General features: G+C 36.8%; 1 protein-coding gene across 1 annotated transcript in view; it reads right to left on the minus strand.

The window, feature by feature from the left end:
* Window positions 1–24,758, minus strand: part of CCDC170 (coiled-coil domain containing 170) — a 113,472-nt gene that overhangs the window by 55,113 nt on the left and 33,601 nt on the right. Inside the window, exons 4-5 of the mRNA XM_069069664.1 lie at window positions 24,380–24,524; window positions 21,797–21,982 (exon numbers count right to left, since the gene is read on the minus strand). Coding sequence (XP_068925765.1) covers window positions 21,797–21,982; window positions 24,380–24,524 — 331 coding nt within the window. The remainder of the gene's footprint in view (window positions 1–21,796; window positions 21,983–24,379; window positions 24,525–24,758) is intronic.

Genomic DNA, 24,758 nt, shown 5'->3' on the forward strand with positions numbered 1-24,758 from the left:
ATGGAGAGAGAGAGAGGGAGAGAGAGAGAAGGAAGGAAGGAAGGAAGGAAGGAAGAAAGAAAAGAAAAGGAGGGAGGAAGGAAGGAAGGGAGAGAGAAAAAAGAAAGAGTGAGAAAGAAAGAAAGGGAGGGGGAGAGGAAGGAAGAAAGAGAGATTGGGAGAAAAAATGATTGTCTGTAAAAAATAATTTAAAGAATATAATGAGAGGCAGCATGACTTACTGCAATGGTGGGGAACCTGCCACTTCCAGGCCACATGTGGCTTGCAGGCCACAGGTTCCCCACTCTTGCATAGAGAGCTGATTTTGAACTCAGGAAGATATGGGTTTAGGTCCTACCTCTGATATATACTGACTATGTGACACTGGGCAAGACACCCTTTCTCTCAGTGCCCCCAGGAAACTCTCTCAGACTCTTAAGTTGCACAGAAGGTTTAGATACCAATGAAATAATAGGTCTTTTTTTGCGGGGGGGAGGGGGAAGTTAATAGAATAACTAAAATAACATATTGTGAGAAAAGCCAACTGTGCTCTTCTGTTTACCCTGTTATATGAATACAATGAAAATGTTGTGCAGAGAATAAGAGCAAGCTGAGACCTGGGTTCAAGGTAAATTTAGGTGTGGATTTATTAATTAAGTTCGTGACTGCCTGACATATAAACTCAAATCAGGCAGCCTCAAATTGGGGTACACACAGTGCTTATAAAGGCTAAAACCACAATTAGAGAGGGGAGCTAGCATCAGCAATGACATACAGAAGCCAAGAATTGCCATTGGTTAGATCTATAGTTCAGGGCTAATTTGAAAATATGGTACAAGAGTTCAACTTTTCCTGGAACAAAGGACTCCCTCCTGAACAGGGTTGAGGGCACAGGGTGTAGGGTCAATGGGTAATGGGGACAGGTTAGGGGTCATGTTCTGGATACAGGGTGTGGGAACCCTGCTTGGTCAGCAGAACAGAACAGGATGGTCTCTTCTTAAGATAAACTTGTGCCATAACCCCAGGGCTACACCTTGGGCAATACCCAAGACTATGCCTTAAGCTATTTCTAGCTATTACAGGGTATAGGATAGAGACAAAGACAAATATATAAAGGGGCTTAATGGTGGGCTTCAAATCAGGGTAATTTGGGTTTGGGCACAACAAAAAGATCCAGAAGACTTTTTTAAAAAGAAATTTAAAAAGCAAAAAGCTATACCTTGGAAAAAGTGCTTTCTGTTTATAAAAAGCACATGTACATAAAAATCATTGACTGATTAATCAACCTATAAAAGTCTTACAGTTGTGTTTAGGAAAGTAAGTTCTAAAATCAAAATGGAGCTTCATGAATAAAAGGTAATACCCATGACTAGACTATTAAGGCCTGACAGATCATAGCTTGTGATTTTCACCATCTGCCCTCCTGCTTTATAAAAGCAGGTGACCACTGGAGGATTTAATGACAACTGATATTTATGTAGTACTTTAAAGTTTTCCTGGCACTCTGCCTATATTAGCTTCTTTACATCTTGGAATATTCCCTTTGGGGTAGCTACTGCAAGTGTTATCTTCATTTATACAGCTGGAGGAACTGAGGTTCAGGGAGATTTTGTGATTTATCTATTCATAGTCATCCAACTAGTAAGAGTCAGAGGGCACCTTAAACCTAGGTCTTTCTCACTTCAAAGCTAGCACTATTCTACTACAACCCATTGCCTCTCTTTAAAAATACCTTCCCTGTACTATGAGATTAGAAAAAGGAGAAGTGATGTGTGAAATAAATAGGTTCAAGGTGGGGGAATACAAAAATTTGTCTTGAATATTATGGAAGATAGACTATTAGATGATTTACTGGACTGATATATATATATATATTTCTCTCTCTGTCTCTCTCACATACATACACACACACACACACACACACACACACGTATATAGACACAGATACTCAAATACAAAAACTGATTTTTAAGTCATCTAAATTCTATGTGCTCATATAAAAGGAAATTCAAAAAGTGAATGAGCAGTTAAGGTGCCTATGTCCCAGGGGTAATAACTGAACTAATTTTAGAATCCTTTTCTAAAAATGCCTTGTCTTTTAAGTTGCTGGCAATAGTTGGCTTCATTTCCTCTTTGCCATTCTAAAGCAATCCTCTCAGAAAAGCCCCACTGTGATTACTAATTAAATTATGGGTAGTAAAGTAAGAAACCAAGGATACTTCCTCATAATTAGAATATTTCAACAATTTGCAGACTTGCTTTCATCAAGAAACATGATGAATTGTTAATTATAGTTCCTAGCCTCAGCAGTAATATATTTACTTAAATATACTAAATAAAATGGGGGGGGGGCCATAAGGGGAAGTAATCAGAATATTGAGATTACCAGTTAGTTAGGCTAAGAAAACAAATTCACATCCAATCACCCTAAAGTTTCGAATACAACATTAATACATAATAAGGGACTTTTATATGTGGAAGAAAAAAATCACTTGGGATGCAAAAATGGTCAATTTTGTATGGTCAGCCAAGTGACCCACTCAAAAGTTTTGAATAACCATAGGTAAATGCATATTAAGCATATACTATGTGTCAGACACATTTCTACAGCACTGTATAGTTTTCAAATAACTTTAATCAAACAACTCTATACGCTAGGTAGTACAAGGAATATCACTTTTATTGATGCAGAAATGAAGGTTCAGACAGGGGAAATGAATTATCTGGAGTCATATAGCTAGTAAATGGTAAAACCACAAGTCAAACACAGGTCCTCTGACTCAATTCATTGTTCTTTCTACTATATACCTTACTGCCTTTCATTAGAATAACTGTGCTATTTACAAAAATCCCACAGAATAGCCTAGCATTGAGTTTAATGTTATAGATTATAAACTCACCAAGAGTTAGAAATTTGATCATCTAACAACCTTTACTAGAAAAATAATACAGACAAAATTTCAAACCCCAATTGAGATAGCATGCAGTTATTTGACTCCTTAATGACAAAGACCTAAGAGACCCTATCAAATCCTGCACTTGGTTTGGTACATGAAAAAATATGAATCCAATGCTGTATGCACCTCACAGGGTCACTTTGAGAAGGGCCATATAAATTTCAAAGTGTTATAGAAATGGTTATTGGGGAAACCAGATGGTACAATGGATAAAGCACCATCCCTGGAGTCAGGAGGACTTGAGTTCAAACCTGGCCTTAGACACTCAACACTTACTAAGCTGTGTAATTGCCAGAGACAGAAAGAGAGAGATGAATTATTACTGTTAACCCATATCACAGGTGGCCCCCAATCCCAGACATGACAGACTCAGATACAGTTTGGGCTTTTGTCACGATCTGGATTATTTTTCTCCCACCAAAATAGCTCTTAGCTCTCCGTTAAACATTCAGGATGAGTATAAGACAAGTTTTATTCAACTCAAGAAAACATTGAGACTAGATATGCACTAGAACCTATAGTCATAAAAACTCTTCCCTCTACTGATAGACTCTGAATGCAAATCAAAGCATATTTTTTTAAAGCAATTGGGGTTAAGTAACTTGCTCAAGGTTACATGGCCAGGTGTTTCTGGGTGGGTGCTAAGTGTCTGAGCCCGGATTCGATCCCAGGTCATCCCAACTCTGGGGCCGGTGCTCTTACTCACTGTGCTACCTTGGCTGCCCCCAAAGCATATTTTCTTAACTTTATTCTTTCTCATGGTTTTTTTTCCCTTTTGATCTGTTTCTTCTTCCACAACTGTGATGAATATGGAAATACATTTTGCATGATAGCATAGCATGTTATAAACTATATCAAATTGCCTACCATTTTCAGAAGAGGGGAGGGGAAGGAGAGAGGGAGAAAAATTTGGAACTCAAAATCTTATAAAAAAGAATGCTAAAAAATTTTTTGATATGTAATTGTGGGAAAAAATAAAATACTATTTAAGGCCAAAAAAAAATTCTTCCCTCCTTCCCAAAGAAATCTTTAAGGACCTTCCAACTTACAGCACTAAGTAATTTAGAGTTACTCAGAATCAATCATTTCTATCTCCTCTCCCAGTGAGCCTCACTTTTCTCACAGAAAAGGAAATAAGAGTGACTAGGAGCAAGCCTCTCCAACCCAGACCACCACAGTCCAAACAGCTCAGAGTATCCATAAAGGAAATAGCCTTTATTTGCTCTTTCACAACATTTTTAAGTTTTTCATTTGCCTTGACACACATTTTAATATACATATATTATATACCTAATGTATATGTATGTATACACACATGTATATATACACATATATGCATGTATATATAATAGTTACTCTAATTAGAATATGATTTCCTTAAGAGAAAGAGTTATCTTACCTTCCTTGACATTGCCTGACATATAGTAAGAACTTAAAAAATACTTTTCTACACATGTGCATCTATGTATGCATTATGGTAGCATTTGTGTGTGACTATGTACATACATATATATTTAGATATAGATACAAATATATCCCTGGGTCATCAGTAGATTAGAACCACCTTTCTGAGAGACCAACGCCTGAAGCAGGGGAGGCCAGCAGCAGAGTAAGTAAAATATTAAGTTATAATGGGGAAGGGGGTGGAATACTTATGCTGAAGATAAGCCCACAAGCGGATATTCTGGGGATAGTGATATAAAACACATCTTCCTACTCTACAAATGATTACACAATAATAAAAAGCACCTACTTCATAGGGTTGTGGTGAAGATGTGTGGATCTCTTTGCAAACCTTAAAGTGCTATGAAGATGATGGCTATTATTATTGTTATTATTATGCACCCCTTAGAGTCACGGCATACTACCCTTGGGGTGAAGTCACAGTTTCTATTTTGAAGACCACTGCTCTAGATTATCTTCATATCAAGATAAGGCACTAAAGTGAGGGGCTCATTTATAAATCCATTACAATTCAAATATTTTAAAAATCAAGTACAATCCTAATACAACAATGGATCATTATTACACAGGTTTGGATGTGTTGTGGGATCAAATCATATCCTCAAAATATGGCTATATATGGCAGGATTAGATGGAATTTGGCCTTTGTAACATTTCTAAAATTGTCTGTCAGTTGACCACATCTTTCCCCATAGTTAAGATCAACAAATAGGACTGTGTGTACATTCAAAAGTTCCCAAGGCAAGATGCAGGTCCAAGATGTCCTTCATAGGTTCTTGGGAGAAGAAGACTCTAGGCAAATTGTTAGGAGGTAACTTTTGGCAGTGAAGGCCATATCTATAGAATGGAACCCAGAGCACCTTGGGAGGGGGGTGTGGTTAGGGATGGGGACAATGAGAGGCAGGAAGTCAGGACTGGTGATAAAGAAAAAATGCTTCTGGAATAATTATCTTGAAAACTTTAAAGAGAGAGGAAACGTCCCCATAGAAAGAAATTCTTAACCCTCCTTTACTAGTCAATCCCATTATCTAACCTAAATAAAACTGTCAGAAAATTCTTCCATATGCCTCATCTAGTCTCTTAAAATGTAGCTCACATCCACAATCTCTTCATCCAGTGAAGAAGGCAATAGCTAGATAGAATTAAGAAATAATATGACTGACAAGGACATGTTTGAATCAAAGATATCTAACTTTCTGGCCCACTGATCTGGACCTCTAGAATCTATAGAAACATGCATACCTCCCATAAAATAAAAGATTTTCTCAGTTTTAAGTTATCTTTAAAATAGGAAAGAGAAGTTTTTACATTAGTAATATGTCTTTAATAGTTATTTTCAAAATGTTTTTATTATGACTAAATAATAAATGACTAAAAAAAACCTTTTTTTTAAAGAACAGCTGACTGTCTTTAGTGTATTATAAATAAAGTATCAGGTTTAATAATTAGGAACATCATAGAAATGAGCTCAAAAGAAACAATAAAACACAAATATCTGAAATTATGAACATTTATAGGTCAGCAAAACTCTGGTTGTACTTTTTGTTACAGTCTTTATGAATGAATGAGTACTTTATTATAAAATGCAAGTTTCTAGCCACTTGTAAAAATGTTTCTTTAAAAATAGATACTTTGGCAGAAACATCTTCTTGGACCCATCCCAAAGTTAAATGTATTTTCAAAGTTGAAGCAAAGCTGTATACTCACTTATAAGCAAAGCATCGAAAGGAAAGGGAATAAATTTGTGACTTTTTGGAAAATGAGCTATTGAGACACTCTTTAGTAAATGCAGCTAATGCAGGCTAGCCTCCAAAATTCCAAATAAGGTATTCCTTGACTGGGAGCTATTTACTGTGTTTGCTACATTGAACTGGTATTTTTAACACACTGGTCAATAGCAGATTTCTATCATCTAACGGCAGCACAAATACAAACTTGGTTAAATATCTGGTGATTATTGACATTTTAGAATTTCCTAAATGAAATCTACAATCATTCAAAAGAATTGGCCCTATCTACACAGGAAAAATCAAGTGGATAAAAAGTGCAGCCCATAATAAGTAACTGAATGAACTGCTCATCAACCTGGTTCAATAATAGACATATCTTGGACAGACACTGCGATTATAAGATGAACAGGGATCAGAGTTGAAGAGGAAGAAGAAAGCTAACTGAATCATCTTAGAAAAATTATACAGTGATTTTGATGATCCCATTTAGCTTCTTCCTTAAATAAAGACCCTTCTTTTTAACATTAGTATTCTTCTGTTGATGCTTTATGGCTATGAGTCATCAAATACCAAAGTTTCTGAAGAATTCAAATTGTACATCACCTAAAGGGCAATGGAGAATCTGCAACATGTTACTAATAAAGAATTGCATCAGAGACATATTCAACTATTCATTTATTTGACAAGCATTTATTAAGAAGCTACTATGCACCAGAGAAAACAGTCCTGGCCCTCAGCCTCTATATGGGGGAAACAACACAGATGATGCAAAGTAATACTAAGTAATTTCTGATAGGGAAGGCACAGGAGAGGAGATTGGGATGATCTGAGCCTTGAACAAAAATAGAAATTCCCTGAAGCAGAGATGAGCAGGGAGGGTATGCCAGGCATAGAGTCAGCCTATGCAAAGGCATAAAGGGTGGAGATAGAATTTTATATATGGTAAAGAAGTAAAAATGTCAGTTCAATAGAACTGTGGAGTACATGAAAGGAAGAAATATACAATAAACTTGGAAAAGTAGGCAGAAACCAGATTATAAAGAGCTTTACATACCAAACAGAAGTATTGGTGTCTTATCCTGGAGGCATTTGGGAAGTCACTGGAGCAATACAAAGGATTTCTATTATCAGATAAATGTATGATTGGAAAAGAAGATAAAATGATCATGTAATGAGAGATAACCAATGGACAGTCTATGGAATCCACTGGTATCCACACAAGGTCAAGAAATCCAGAGGAAGAACCTTATCATGTTGTAAGGATACCTTATGAAGGATTTACAGTAAGACATAAACAAGATCTCTTTGGACGGGATGAAAAGATATAACAAAATGCAATCTCTACCATTGTAAGGAATGTACACACTAATTAAATCAAAGATACATTGAAGCATTAAATTTGAATTGAATATTGAAGGACATTACTGAGAATACCTGTCAAAAATCAGCATTAATTGACCATGGGGTAGGGGTGCAGGGACGAATTAGAGATACACAAAGGCAACAAAGGTTATAATTTTTGTTCACTTTAGATCAAGTGGGACCAATGTCTACTTTTAAAAGGATTGAAATAATGACAAAAGATAGGCACAATCAATGTTAGAATGGCTGTGAATTTATCCAATTATTTGAGAAAGCCACCTGAAATTACACTAAGATAATGATTAAAATGTCAACATTCTTTTTCCTAGAGAGTCCATCACCAGCAATATGCCCATAGGAGATTAAAAATAAAAAGAAAGATCCCATGCACACTAAAATATAAATAGCATCACTTTTGTATTGGCAAAGAATTGGAAGTAAATTAGGGAATAGTTTAACAAATTAGGCAATAGTTGAACAATTAGGATATATGAATGCAATATTGTTGTACCATAAGAATTAATAAATATGAAGAATGTAGAAAAGCAAGAGAAGACTTGGATGAAGGAAGCAGAACCAGCAAAATTATAGACACAAAACATACAGCAATGTAAATGGGAAGAACAACAGCAATAAATCGCCATGTAATTAGAAGAAGAGATAAGAGATAAACTCCCTTTTTTGTAGTGTTGGGGGGATCTATAGATATGGAATATCATATGTACTTTTGACTCAGTTTACATGTTGGTTCACTTTGCAAACCTGCTTTTTTTTCTTTTTTATTCTTTATTATTTCCATTTTACAAATGAGAAACCTGAGGTTCAGAGAAATTAAGTGACTTACAAGGGTCACACAGGCAATATGAGAGGCAAGAGGGTTAAAACTCTCCTGATGTCAAGCCCAGTGTCCTCTCCATCATACCACACTGGATCTCTGCTTCCCATACTAAGTATCAATTGTTTTTGATGCAGCTTTATGTTTCCTGCTAGACTTAGAATCCACAAAGGCAAAGGCTTTGTCCTATTCTTCTGACCCTCACAGCAGTTGGCACAGCACTTTACACATAGTAAGCTTTGTGAATAAAGAAATAAAAGCAAGATTAGAAACAGTGTGACATAGCAGAATTAAGAACTACTGATGAATTTTTATCATTCTATTAAGTATTAAATCTATAGTCATTTGTAATTCCTTCTTTAGAAATCATTGTGAGAGGGGTGGCCAGGTGGCTCAGTGAGTAAGAGTACCGGCTCCAGTGTCAGGATGACCTGGGGATCAAATCCAGGCTCAGATACTTAGCACCACACCCAGAAATAACTGGCCATGTAACCTTGAGCAAGTTACTTAACCCCGATTGCTTTAAAAAAAAAGAAAGAAATCATTGTGACATAAAATTTTTATTAATTTATGTAACCATGTTCTTAATATTTCAAGGGGCCTTAGGGCCCAGACACCACATTCGGTGACTAATTAACACAAACTTACTTAGTCCACTAGCAGCTGGCCCTAGTTCTCAAAACATCAAAGTTTCCCCTTTGCCATCCATTCATATATCTACTGGAGGGTTTTGCCACATGCCTAATGTCTCCATCCTGTGTCTCAATCTCTGCAGAAGATACTCAGAATACAAATCCCCAGTCCCTAGAAAAGTTAATCCACTCATCTTTCTAATTCCTCCCTTAGGACAGTAAATTAGGACAATAAAGCTGGTTTTATTGGTGAGTGAATGAATATAAATTTACCTAGCCCACTATGTGTAACAGGCAACCCCCCCCCCCCGAATAATCAGACTATGCTTCATTCACCTTCTCATCTTATCCAATCATCAAAACAGACCAGCTTATCATCTGCCTGCTACTCTGCCCCTCTCCCTACCCATCTCCTGTCCTGCACACTTAATACCATCTCATATTTATTGTCCTACTTTATTAGAATGTAAGCTCTTTGAGGGCAGGAACTGTCAGACTTTTTGAGCTGATATTCCTAGTGTATAACACAGTGCCTAGAACTTAATAAAAGTCCTTTTATACACACACACACACACACACACACACATTCATTCTTTCTTTCATTCAATGGATCTATGATCTCATCAACATGTGTATTCCTTTCATGGGTATAGCTCAAAGCCCATTCATAGCTTCTCACACTATAAGATTCCTTTCATGTTCTCCCAGAGATCCATTATGATGGATCCCTTCTTCTAGGTATTTTCACACTTTGTATTTATCAGAACAATCAGTCAACAAGTATTTATTGTTACTATGTGTCAGGCACTTAGTAAAGAAAAGCAAAACCACAGTTGCTGCCCTTCAGGAGCTCACGTTCTATTAGAAGAGATAATGTGTGAATAACTAGCTAGGTACAAGATATATACAGAGTAGATGGAAGATAATCTCAGAGCAAAGGCTCTGGAGGGAAGAGGGGAGTGGAAGGAACAGCCTCCTTTAGAAGATCAGGTTTGAATTAAGTTTTGAAGGAAGCTGGGTGTAATGTTAATGGAATATGAAGATCTTCCCCATCCATTAATAGACCCTTGTGACCACATGCATCCCCTTTTTCCTTGGAACAGGAGCCATGTTCCCAGGTGTAAAGGTACACAGGTATTTCAATCACAGCTGTGATGTATCCTGAGTCACACAGAGCCCATTGGAGGAGAAGCTTGCTTAGGGGGAAGCTTGCTTCTAGGAAAGCTTTCCACGCCTTTTGGTACTAAGCTAATTGGGCACTAAGTCACAAGGGTTGTATTCCTTCTGGATCTGAGTCTATTTATTAGCTGAAAGGGGTGAGATTTTGCTTTGGGGGGGCTTGCTTATGAGAAGGACCTTTTGATTCCCTGGATGGAGCCCCTTCCCCTCCACTACTACTACTCAGATGTTGCTGATCTCCCGGTGTGGTGGTATATGCAGGTAGCTGTATTACTTTGTTTAGACAGCTAGAGCCTTACCTGTTGGATCTCTGTACTAATTTCTCTATGTTGTACTTCTCCTATTTTCTCCATGGTCAGTGTGCTGACCCTTCCCCTGAACTAGTGAATGACCTTGACCTTTTTACTTCTCTGCTTTTATTTTCTCCACGTTCAAGGTGCTGACCTTTCCCCTGAACTAGTGAATGACATATATATATATATATATATATATATATATGTTTAATTAAAGTAAAATTGTTGACCCCTTTGAAGTTGTCTCTCCTTTAGAAAAGCAGATCAAAGAACCTGTGCTAGCAGGCCATCCTGGGTGTGCTAGGATGCTTGCTAATACACCAGGGAAGCAAAGAGGGAGAGGAGAGGAGGGAAAGATTTCTAAACAATGAGGGACAGTCAATGAAAGGAAGAGTCCAGACACGAAGTTTCATATGTGAGGAGTATCAAGTCAGTCAATGTAACCAGATCATAGAGTACATGGAGGAGAGTAAAATAGAAGAAAACTAGAAAGGTGGGAAGGGAACACATAGTGAAGGACTTCAAACATGAAACAGAGGACTTTATATCTGATCCTGTGAGTAATAGGGAACCTCTGGCATTTACTGAGGGGATGGGGGGATAACATTATACCTACTCTTCAGGAAGATCATTTCAGCAAGTGAGTGGAGGATGGATTGAAGTAGGGAGAGACTTGAAACCAACTAAAAGAGAATCAGGAATTCTGGGCCACATGAGTAACAAAATGGAACTAGACATTTTTTCTGATCCCTACAACCTCTCAAGTCTCTCCAAAATAGAAATCATGTGCCAGAGATAAAGAGACTTCAGTCATCTTCATGGTCTAGGACAAAGGTGGAGAAACTGTGGCCTTAAGGTCACATGTGGCCTTCTAGGTCCTTGGTCTTTTGACTGAGTCCAAGTTTTACAGAGCAAATCCTTTTATTAAGGAGATTTGTTCTGTAAAGTCTGTGTTCAGGCAAAGGGCTGCACTTGAGGATCTAGATGGTCACACGTGACCTCAAGGCTACAGATTCCCCACTTCTGGTCTAGGAAACCAAAACCCAAAAGGTTTAAAAAATGATCTGATAAGGGGTGGCCGGGTAGCACAGCGAGTAAGAGCACTGGCTCCAGTGTCAGGATGACCTGGGGATCGAATCCCGGCTCAGACACTTAGCACCCACCCAGAAACACCTGCCCATGTAACCTTGAGCAAGTTACTTAACCCCAATTGCTTAGGGGTGGCCAGGTGGCTCAGCAAGTAAGAGCACTGGCTCCAGTGTCAGGATGACCTGGGGATCAAATCTGGGCTCAGATACTTAGCACCACACCCAGAAATAACTGGCCGTGTAACCTTGAGCAAGTTACTTAACTCCCGATTGCTTAAAAAAAAAATGATCTGATATTCATTGACTCTAGGCTAACTCAGCACCCCTCCTCCACCTTCCATACTACCACAGTGAAACTACACTATCAGTCAAGTACCTGACACATGGGCTTGCTACAAAATCCACCCCTCCCTCATATCTTGGTCACCCCCTCCCTCTTTCCAGTGCCACAGAGAACTTAGTTCCTAGGTATGGAAGTTTGCTCCAGCTGTGGCAAAAATCTAGCACCACAGCAGATGACCCAAGGCACCAGTGCTGATAAAGCACTAAACTTCTTGGAGGTAGGGGTTGGAAGGAGACAACCCCATATCATCAATGCTTCAAAACTTTAAACTGCCAGTATTGGAATGGAAAAACCCATGACACCAGTGTGACAGTTCTCTGAACTTCTGGTGCCAGGTCAGAGAACTTAGGAGAAGAGGGAGTCAGACAGGACACAAGGACAGGATATGGGGGGGGGGGGGGGGGGGGGGTGGGGGGGCAAGGGCCAGTGGGGAGGAGAGATGCTGTGAAGCACTGCACTGAGTGAAGCAAAGAGCACATTATCCAGCTGGGGCAGTTCTAAGCACCCAAAAATCACTTGGGAAAAAAGCTGGTGAATAGTAAATTGCCCAGCACGGAAAGAGTCTGAGATCTTTCCCCAAGGAAACCACCATCAAAGGAGACACAATCAGAAAATGAATAGAGGATCATAAGGGTGGGCGGGGGAGGGGGGGGGACCGAATTTACCAAAGATCTCAAGGAGAAGAAAACTCAAAGAACTTGAACATTAAAAAGATAAATCATCAGGGAAAACATTAACAACAGAAGGATATTTGGCCTCCAGATACAGTAAAGAAGTTCAGATATCCATGAAGAAATGTTGAAAAAAAGAAAAAGAAAACAATCCAATACTCAATGAGACAGAAGACCCTGTGGAATGTAAAAACACAGAACCACAATACAATATTACTGAGTAGTTCAAAAGAGAAGTGAAAAACATGAGAGTAGAATTTAAAGCCTGCACAGCCAAAATAATGAGAAGAACAGAAAAGGAGAAATCTGCAATGTCAAGTCTTCACCAAAGGAAACAAAAAAAGAAAAAGAACAATAGACTGGGAATTCAAATATACAGAAGTGAAGGACAATCTGAAAAAAGAAACAATAACATTAAAAGGAACTATGCAAGTAAAACATACTGATCTCAAAGACAGGATGCAGAGAAACAATTTAAGGATCACAGGTCTCCTAGAAGTACAGGACAGAACAAAAAACCTTAGCATCAAAATGAAGGAAATAATACAAGTAAACTGTCCAGAATTTCTGGACACAGAAAAGGAAATACCAATTGAAAGAATTCATAGATCACCTTCAGAAAAACCAGCAAAAAAATCACAAAAAATATAGTGGTTATATTTAACAATTCAAATCAGAAACAAGTTGTATAAACAATCAGAAGAAAAACTATTAAGCACCAAGGAGATGAAATTCAAATAATGCTAAACTATTCTGTGCCTACCAGAAAATTCAGGTGGGAATGGAATTATATATTGTAAAGAGCAATGGAAGTCAATATGCAGCTCAGGGTGACCCACCATGCGAATCTAGGCTGCACTATAAATGAAAAAAAGATGAACACTCAATAATAAAGAGGTGCTTGAAACATGTTTAGAAAGAAAAACATAACTGAAGAGATTATTTGCTTCTTGAACAACCTAAACAACAGAAATGCATGAGGGTGGAGCGAATAAATTCAGCAGCTAAGGATGGCAACAGCAACAGAGTGAGAGTGGAGAGACCAGTAAGAAACTTCTTTTTAAATGTACACAAGGAGATGGGGTAAAGGTGGAAGTTCAGTGGAGGTAACAGTGAAGAGGTGAGTCTATGGTATATAGTGGACATATTATGCCAACATCTTGTCTAAAGATGAATCAATGATTTGTGGGAATATATTACAAAATAGGAAGTGAAAGAAAGGGAGAGGGGAACAAAGAGATGGATGGGGGTATATTATATGCTGGGTTCAAATCAAAAAGATAGCTATAAGGGGAAAGTGATTTCAGAAAGAAAGGAGTTTACAGAGGGAGTGAATGAGGATGAGGGAGGAAGAATTAAAAAGGGATGGGGAGGAAGGAAGCCTTGCTTTGGTGGGGAAGAGGGAGAGGTTCCACTGATGAATGCTCTTATGGATAAAGAAAGATGGGAACCTTGTGCTGGGTGTAGTCTAAGGAATTTTGGACTTCACAAGTCTACTCAGGAGGGGAGATGTAGAATTGCTGAAGACAACTGGAACATGGTAGAGTGATAGAGCATGAACCCAAGGAAGAGATTGGGGGGGGGGGGGGAAGTAATTAGAGGAAAGTCTAATCAGTAATGGGCTGCCTAATCAGAGACATTGTGAGGAAGGGGGCCTACCATGAGTCACTGTCCTCTCTAACACTTGAATAATTGGCATTGCTTTGGAAGTGAGGCACAATGGAAAAGAGGAATCCATGGGGCATCCATCCTTCCTAGAGGGGAGAGACTAGAATGGATATCTTAGAAGTCCTGATTACATGAGGAATACAGAAAAGAGAACAGATAATTATAGGGGTCATAAATCAGAGAATGAAGTTCCAGAGTAGACAGAAAGAATGGATAATGAAGAATGTGAGAAATCTTTTTGAAAAGGGGTGTAAAAATTGAACTTTTTAAAAATTATGAATAGGAAAAGGGAATCTACTAGACTGAGAGGGGGGAAAGGAGGGAAAGAATTATATAACCAGATAAAAGCAGGAAAGGACAAGCAAAACCCAAAAAAGGAAAGGAATAAAAAAAGAGGGAACAGGAGTGAGGGAAGGAGAGCCAGGAAAAAGAGCTGCCTTAAAAAAACAAAAGATTAAAGTAAAACAACTGAAGGAACATAGTACTATGTCTATAGCAGAAGAAGGAAAAAATCGTAACTTAAAAAAATATATTAGAGGCAGATAGAGGAAAATATAAACCTAATTTCTATAACTTTAAATTTAAAAGGGCTAAATAGCATAATAAAATGAAAAGCAGTTACATATTGGATATAAAAACAAAACTCTAAAATTTGTTGCTTACAAGAAACACATTTTTTTATTAAATGTGCATTATGAATGTATGTGTGTATATATATATATGTATGTAAACAAAATAAAAATAAGGGGATAGAAAAACATTTACTATGTATCAAGTGAATGCAAAAAAAGCAAGAGTTGGAATCATACTATACGACAAAGCTAAAACAAACATTTAAAAAATAAAAAGGGGGTTAGGAAACTATATTATGCTGAAAGGAACCATGGAAAACAAACCAATATCAGTAATAAACTTATATGCTAGCCTTCAAATTCACAAAAGAAATATTACCTGAGGGGTGACTAGGTGGTGCAGTGAGTAAAGTGCCGGCCCTGGAGTCAGGATGACTTGAGTTCGGATGCGGCCTCAGACACTTAACACACACACCCAAAACAAACAAACAAACAAACTAGCCATGTAACCTTGGGCAAGCTACTTAACTCCAATTGCCTTCCAAAAGGCCAAAAAAAAAAAAAAGAAATATTACCTGAGCTACAAGAAGACATAATAGTAATAGAAGATTTCAATATTCCTCTCTAAGTTTTGTTTTAAGTCTAAAAGAAAAATAAACAAAAAGAACAAATCACTAGGAAACTACAGTTAAAAGAATTATGGCATCTTCTAAATGGGACAGCAAAAGAATATACATATTTCTCAACATTGTATGAAAATTTTACAAAAACTGATCATGTACCAGGGTACAAATATATTGTAAACAAATGTATAAAGTCAGAAATAGTCCTTTAAAAACCATAACACAATAAAAATAGTAATTGTTTCAGGAACCACAAACAAAAGACATGGACCAAAATGGAGACTTAACCAAAAAATCCTAAATAATGAGTGGGTAAAAGAATAAATCATAGAAGCAATGAATAATTATGTAAAAGAAAATAATAATTATGAAACAACATGCCAAAATTTCTGGGATACAACCAAAGTAGTCTTTAGGGGAAAAATTATATATCTCCTACTAACATACATAAAGAAAATATAAAAAGATTAATTAATTGAATGTGTATTTTTAAAAATTAAAAAGTCAACAAATATACAAACCTAAAATAAGTACAAAAGAAGAGATATTAGAAATTAAAGGGGAAATGGGCAAATTAGAACAAAAAGTCTTGAAATTGATTGATAAAATTAAAAGCTGGTTCTTTGAAAAATAATAAAATTGCTAAGCATTTATTAATCTAATTAAAAAGAAGAGAGCAGAAAATCAAGTCAATAAAATAGTAAGTGAGAAAGATAAAATCATAGCAAAACCAGAAGAAATAAAAAGAATAAACACAACATATTGTGCACAGATAGTTATAAGCTAACAAAGCTAAGAACATAAAAGAAATAAACTAATGCCTCCAAACATATGAAATACTCAAAATATCAGAAGACCAGGTAGAGATCTTAAATAGCCCAATCTCAGAAAATCAAATATATCTAGCTATAAAGGAGCTATCAAAGGAAAAAACTACTGGTCCTGATAGATTTACAGGAGAATTCTATCAAGCTTTTAAAGAACAGTTATCACCTATACTTCACAAATTATTCTCAGAAATTGAGAAAGTAACCTGCCAGAATTCTTTCATGAGACAAATAAAATCCTACTACCTAAATCAGGGAAAGATAAAAACACAGAAATAAAACTATAGGCCAATATCATTAAGCAATATTGACTCAAAAATGTTAAATAATGTTTTGTTATATAGACTGCAGTGGTTTATCAAAGAAATTATTCATTATAACCAAGTGTAATTTATACCAGGGACTCAAGGATGACTCAATATTAGGAATACAATCAATATTAAATTGATAATCATATTGAAAGCCCAAATATTCAAAACCACATGATCATCTCAATGGATGAAGAAAAGGACTCCAACATAGTATAACACTTTTTATTCTTTAAAAAAAAATCATGCAAAGAATTTGAAATAATTACAATAATTTACATAAAAGGTTAAAAAGAGTATCCAGGTGGTCAAGATAGTGGAGTAGAAACAGGACTTCCACAGTGTTCCAGCTCCCACCAACTCCAATTCATGTAAAAGGTGGCTCTGAACAAACTTTGGAGCTATAGAACCTACAAAATGACACAGAGAAGCTAACCTCCTGCTGAGGACAGCCTGGCAGACCAGTAGGAAGCAGCCAGCCCAGCGGTCTGGGAGCCAACCCCAGCCCCACACAAACCAAGGATTTAGCCTCAGGGTGGGCTATCCAGCCACCAGCCAGAAGAACTTCAGATCACCAGCAACTGTGGCAGTTTCCAGAATTATCAACCCATAGATGCTAAGAACAAAGTGAGAGGTCAGTGCAGTGTAGATTTTGGGATCCAGTAGTTTGGCAGTGCAGTCAGACTTTATCTCCTGGAGGGAGAAGCCACTGAGGCAACCCAGCTGTGCAGCTGCCACATGGCAGCTTCAACTCCTAGCCTGCAGATTGTAGGGGGACCAAGCATCCAATCTGAGGGGTAATCACTCTTGCTTTAACCTGCTTGGATCTCAATTGGGGTCTAGGGTTGAGACCCTGGGGTATACAACCAGCTTGTCAGAGAGTGTAGAGGTTCAGAAAGGGCACCCAACTAATACCTTTGGCAGCTGAGAAAACCCCAACGATTGGGATGAAGTTCCCCTGTCTGGTAGCAGAGTCCTACTGTGGCAAAAAGTTCAAAAGTCAAAAATTGAGTGGTAACATGACCAGGCAAAGGAAGCAAACCAAGCACAGCAATCCAACTTTACACTCCCAATTTGGAGACAAAAAGGATCAAAGCATGGATCAGAAGGAAGACAGTAAAGTCAGAATTCCTGCACCAAAAGCTTCCAAGAAAAATATGAGCTGGTTACAGGCCATAGAGGACCTTAAGAAGGATTTTGAAAACCAAATAAGAGAAGTGGAGGAAAAATTGGGAAGAGAAATGAGAACGATGCAAGAAAATTATGAAATGAGAGTGAACAACCTCGCTTAAGAAATTAACACCTTAAAAAACAGACTAACACAGATGGTAAAAGAGGCTCAAAAAGGCAATGAGGAGAAGAATGTCTTAAAAAGCTGAATTGGCCAGATGGAAAAAGCATCTCAAAAGCTCACTGAAAAGAATCATTCCTTCCGAATTAGATCGGAGCAAATGGAAGCTAGTGACTTTATGAGAAATCAAAATACTATTAAACAGATACAAAAAAATGAAAAATAGAAGGCAATGTGAAATATCTCATTGTGAAAACCACTGACCTAGAAAATGGATCCAGGAGAAATAATTTGAAAATTATTTGACTACCTTAAATCCATGACCAAAAAATGAGCATAGAAATCATCTTTCAAGAAATGCTCAAGGAAAATTGCCCTGATGTTTTAGAACCAGAGGGAAAAATAGAGGTTGAAAGAATCCACCAATCACCTCTTGAAAAAGATCCTAAAAAGAAAACTCCTAGGAATATTATAGCCAGGTTCCAGAGTTACCAGATCAAGAAAAAAATATTACAGGCAGCCAGGAAGAAACAATTTGAATATTGTGGAAACACAATCAGGATAACTCAGGATCTGACAGCTTCTACACTGAGGGATCAAAGGACTTGGAATATGACATTTTGGAGGGCAAAGGAGCTGGGATTAAAACCAAGAATCACCTGAGTATCATGTTTCAGGGGAAAATATGGTCATTCGGTGGAATAGAGGACTTTCAAGCATTCTTGAAGAAAAAACCAGAGTTGAATAGAAAATTTGACATTCAGATACAAGAAGCAAGAGAAGCATGAGAAGGTAAAGAGGGGAAAGAAATCATAAGGAACTTATCAAAGTTGAACTATTTACATTCCTACATGAAAAAACGATAATTGTAACTTATGAAACTTTTCTCAGTATGAGAATAGTTGAAGAGAATAGAAATGTGTGTCTATATACATAGACACACATACATATATATGTCTATATAGGAGGGTATATTGGCATATGAATACATATGTGAATATGTGTATATATGTGTACAGGTATACATAGACAGAGGGCACAGGACCAATTGAATAGGGAAGGATGATACTTAAAAGGTGAAATTAAGAGGTGAGAGAGGAATATAATGAGAGGAGATAGGGAGAGACAGAATGGGGTAAACTATCTCATATATAAGAGGCAAGGGAAAATGGTTACAATGGAGGGGAAGAACAGGAAGGCAAAAGGGAATGGGTCAATCTTATTCTCATTGAATTTGGCTTAGGGAGGGAATGACATACACACTAAATAGGGTATCTCACCCTACAGGAGAGTAGGAAGGAAGGGGATGAGAGGGGGGATGATGGAAGGGAGGGCAGGCTAGGGGGAGGAAAGTTGGAAGCACCCACTTTTGAAAAGGGACAGGATCAAAGTAGAGAATAGAACAAGTGGGAGGTGCAATAGGAGGGAGGGAAATATAGTCAGTCTTTTACAATATATCCACTATGGAAATGTTTTGCATAGCTACACATGTACAATCTATATTGAATTGCTTATCTTCCCAGTAAGGGTGGGTGACAAGGGAGGAAGAGAATGAATCTGGAATTCAAGGTTTTAAAATCAAATGTTTATATATATATATACTATTATCAATTTTATTTTACATGTAACTGGGAAATAAGATATACAGGCACTGGGGCATAGAAATCCACTGGAAAATCAGAGGGGGTATAGGAGAAGATATGGGAGAGAACAGATTGGAGGAGGGGATATCCAATGGGATCGTGATTTTGAGGTGGTGGGTAGGGGAAAAATGGGGAGAAAATTTGTAACTCAAAATCTTGTGAAAATGAATTATGTAAACTAGAAGTTAATAAAATATTTGATTAAAAAAGAAAAAAATTTTTAAAAGAGTATCCACTTGATGAGGCTAATGTTTCATATACCGTAAAGAGGTCAAGACTGAGGAAACATTATTAGGTTTGGTAATTAAGAAACCACTGGTAACTTTGGAGTAAACAGTTTCAAGTGAATAAAGAATTAAGAAACAAGACTACAGAGGCTTCAGATACTAGTGAAAGGAGAAAAAGAGGAGATACTTAGTATAAATGATTTTCTCAAGAAATTTAATTGAGAAGGGGGTAAAAGGTACAGGAAAATAACTAACATGAACAGTTAGATCAAGTGAGGACTTTTTAAGGTTGAGGGAAGACATTTATAGGAAGCAAGGAAGAAGCTAGCAGACAGGAAGAGGCAGAAGATTAGAAAGTAGGGGTGATAAAAAGAGAAATACGGAGAAGATAGGAGGTAATTTGGGATGGGATCAAGGATGGGTTTGTCTTGGCAAGAAAAAGGACTATCTCTTTAGCATATATAGGGGCAAGAGAAGAGGTAGTGGAGAAATATATCTGCATAGTGCAAGATGAAAAGGAATAGAGAAGAATGAGTTGTTGGTGAATGATCTCAATTTTTTTGGTAAATATGAAGCAAGGTTCTCAGATGAGAAGGAAAAATAAGGGATAATAACCAGGAATCCTCACATTGACTTTGGGGTTACACTCAAACCTGATTCTTTGAGATTCACAAACATACTATATCACCAGAAAAACATTTGTATTATTAATAATATTAATAAGTTCAAATAATTGGCAACGTGTTTGTTGGGTTTCTAATTAGCATCATGTTTGTTTTAATGACATACACATCATTAGTCTATGAACCAATTCAAGGACAGCAGACAAGGTAACCTGCTCAATTCTGAGGTTATCATGTATATCATCAATTCTCAGCCATCTTGGATCCTTTATCTGTAAATTTACAATAATAAGAAATGAGGAAGTGCTAATGTGTTGTAGAACTATTGTTCTCTGGCCTAGTCCATACCATGTTCTACTTTCACTATGAACTCTACCTCCTGCCCCTGAGTCCCTCAGCTCTGATAAGTAAGCATTTTCTTTATCTTGCCAGGTTCCCAGCTTCCTTGTCTCTTCCTGTCTAATTCTACACCATGCCAATTGGTGGGTATCCTACCTCTTCCTCCTTCCAGTTCCCCTTTAGGTTTTGCCTTCCCTCCTAGAATATAAGTTCCTTGATGGCAGAGACTGTATTGCATACCTTGTATTTGTATCCCACTTAGAACAATACCTGGAATATAGGGAGTACTTAATAAATGCTTCATCTGTTCAACTATCAATGAACTATTATAGCTAAATAAATGAATAAATAAATAAATAAATTTAAAAAATTAAAAATGTCTCAACTGAATATCACTGTTCTAAGTGGAGACACCCAAAACTAATAACCTTATATTTATCCTTATATATTTATCTTATATTTGTCTATGGACATCCCTGTCTTTACCCTTCACTCAGCTTTTGAAATATAACCTCTCTCATAAAGTAGAAATGCCTCTAAGTTTGCCTCATTTCTCCTAATCATTTATATTTAAACATGGCCTCCTTTGACAACAATTTAATCTTCTCTGTGGTTTCACTGCTTCAATACTTCAACACAGTCTAGTTTTTGCATTGTAGAAACTAATCATTTTAATAGCATACAGTTATTGGTTTACACAAAATATTTGCTGTCTCAGGATTTTAAAATTCAAGGCTAAAGATAAAAGAGTTAAAATACAACACATTTAATTCTCGTTTTCAAACAAATCAGACAATACAGAAGTCTGGTAGATGAGGTGATTTATTTTGCCTGGATAATATTTAGGACTAACTATTCTTTTTCTACAATGACACTAAAAAAGGCATGTTTTATCAGAAGCATTTACTTTTCAATGATACACATTAGTAAGAAATAAATGGTATATTCAGTTCCATCAGGGCCATACAGCTCACCAAAGCTATTTCTAAGGAGATGCTTGCCTTTTTTTCCCTCAATGAAGTCAGTCTTCTCAGAACAATGACCCTACTTCATTGGCCAACTCTACTTTACAAATGTGAACCCTGGAAGCACATGCACGCGCACACATACACACACAAACACATACACTTCACATACTGTACCTTGTTCAGCATTTCTCTCTCTTCAATACAGGAGGCAGTTTTTTTCTGCTCTTTGTTTACTTCTGAAACCAGTCGCATGATGGTCTGTCTGCTGGCTTTTGCCTCCATCTCATGGACATTTATAGTCTCTTCAAGAGTAACAATGTGTTCTTTCTTAAGTGCATTTTCCTTATGCAGCTCCCTAACCTGAAGAGAATAATAAATACAAATGAACAACTTTTTTCACAGCTTTCTATGAACAAGTGCTGATCTCTACACAATTCATTGGGATAACTGATTCAAGCAGCAAAAATGACAAATGCTACATTGGCCTGAAAGGTCACATTTTTAAAGGCAACCTCTAAATTCTGCAGATATGAGTCTACTAAGCAGTCAAATTAATATTAATCCAAGAGTAGCCTTAGGGAAATAGTGACATTTTCTAAATTGTAAAATAAAGCATATACTTATCAAGTCTGGCAGCAGTATGACAGGTACAGAAATTATCTTAATGCAATGATGTAAAAAGAGATGACAACAGTAGGAATGAACATCAAGTATTTATAAGACTTGTAATTGGAATTGCATGCATCACAGCCTGCATGTAATTATCATATAGTAGTAGTAGTAGTAGCTAGCATTTATATAGCACTTCATGATTTGCAAAGTTCTTTACAAATATTACTTCATTTTATCCTTACAACAACTCTGAGAGGTAGGTGTTATTATTATCCCCATTTTACAGAAGAGAAAACTGAGGCAGACAGAGGTTAAGTGACTTGCCCCGGGTCACATAGCTAATAAACATCTGAAGCCAGATTTGAACTCAGGATTTCCTGACTCCAAGTTCAGAGCTCTGTATGCTGTGTTACCATGTCAATCCTATCCATGAGAAACATACTTTGTTGACTTATTTCAGTAAGAGGTACTTTTGAAAAATCAATTTTTTTCAAAAAAAGGTCCTAGTTTTATTTATTAATTCAAGGGTTTTTTTTCTTTTTTCCATTCAATTCTGTTAGTCTCTTTTTTGATCTTCAGAATTTCTATTAAGGACCAATGACAAAAAATGCTACCAACCTCTTAACAAAAAAGTGATTAACTCAAGATTCAGAATAATGGATACATTCTTGAACATGACCAATGTGGGAACTTGTTATCCTTCACTATGGTTTAAAGCACTGGGTTTTTAAGATTCAGGACTTTGAAGCTATAATAACTAAGCTTGGCCTAATGAGAAAACGTATATCTCTCCCTTCTTTGTGGAAGTAATGGTCTATAGGTATGGAACCAGCAGGTGCTGGTTAATGGGCAAGTGGGAGATTTTACTTAGGATACATACAGTACCTAGATTCCCAACAGAGACCAAAGACAAAAAGCTTGAAAGAGAAAAGATGCCATTTCTACAAAGCCCAGTGAATGTTAGAGACTCTTACCAAGGGATATTGTATATATTAAGTTATTTTAAGCTTTCTAGATAACTCCTAAAGGACTATGCACATTATTTATTTGAAGTAAATAATCTTTAATTTTAATTATAGTGACCATATTTTGACACCTGCAACCTGATGTTAAAATTTTTTTATATAAAAGTCTCAGGCTGACTTTAACCAATCTATATTCCTACTTTTATAAAAGATTCAAAGTGAAATGTTAATGTCATTCAGATCAATTTTTCCTTTGGTTTTGTTTCTAACTGGAAGAATAGGCAATGTAACTTTAAAACACATGGCTAGTCAAATACATACATGCATGTATATATACATGCATGCATTGTGTGTATCTATGTTGCATATAGCTATTCATTTACATGTTATCTCCTGCACTAGAATGTAAAAGGAACTATTGCTATTATCTCTTATTTGTGTCAAGATTGTTTAGCACAGTGACTGTGCTGTTGTTGTTGCTGTCATTGTTGTGGTTGTTATTTGTCCTTCGTTCTCAAAGAGGACCATGACCACAGGGAGGTGATGCCATGACATTCAAGTGAATTAGATTTAAGTGAAAGATGGCTGTGCAAAGTCACCAGCCTCGCTTTCTCCTCTGAAGCCATATAATCCAACAGCAAGATATAAATCAGAACACCTAGAGATAGCCCTCAGCCCAGAGTGTCTTCCTCTCCCAGATTGATTTCTTTTCTTTTCTTTTTTTGGACTAGGTAAAAGAGATCATTCTTTGTCTCATTTTCTTACCTATTCTTAATCACTGAATGGGCATTGCCTCAATCAAACTGAGACCTGGGAAAGACCTTAGCTTAAAAAGGTCTCCCACTGTATCTGGGAATCTGACATAAAAAGCACTTAATAAAAAAACATTGTTTAATGTGTTGTTGATTTAATTTACCAACCTACAGATATATTTAAAAACAATTAAGTAGTCAATATAATCCTACTAAAGTCAAGTGAACTGAAAAAGACCTTCAAAATCATATTGTCTAACTCTTTCACTTAACGTATGAGGAAAATGGGGCCCAAAGATATAAAGTGACTTAATCAAGATCACTCAGCTGGTTAGTGACAGGTCTCCTGATTTGAGTTCAATTTTCTTCCCCCATAATTTTTTACCATTTCTGTAGAAATTAAATTTTGTTAAATTTGCAACAGGCACCTTTGAAATTAAATGCTCTTGAAATTCCTCTTCATTCTTCATGTCCATTTCTAAGCAGTCAGAAAGTTGGATTAGAAATTCCTCGAGTTTCCTGCTGTTCTTAACTGCTTGTCTCTTGCTTTCTTCATTTTCTTTTAAACTGTTTCTAATCAGCAAATAACAAATACATCAAGATTAACAATACTGGAATGCATTGTTTCACAAGCAAAATTGAGAACTGTAAACACTTCTGTAATATGCCAGTTTATTGTTCTCATATATACTTTAACAAGAACACTTTTTGCTAAAAAGAAATTGTTAGCTAGGGTTAGAAGCCAGTCTTTTTTTTTGTTGGTTTTGGGTTATTTTTGGAGGGGGGGAAAGTGAGACAATTGGGGTT

The sequence above is a fragment of the Petaurus breviceps genome, unplaced genomic scaffold (assembly GCF_028583685.1).
Source record: "Petaurus breviceps papuanus isolate PSGF00001 unplaced genomic scaffold, PetGlider_PUasm1.0 90784, whole genome shotgun sequence".
NCBI classification, from domain to species: Eukaryota; Metazoa; Chordata; class Mammalia; order Diprotodontia; family Petauridae; genus Petaurus; species Petaurus breviceps.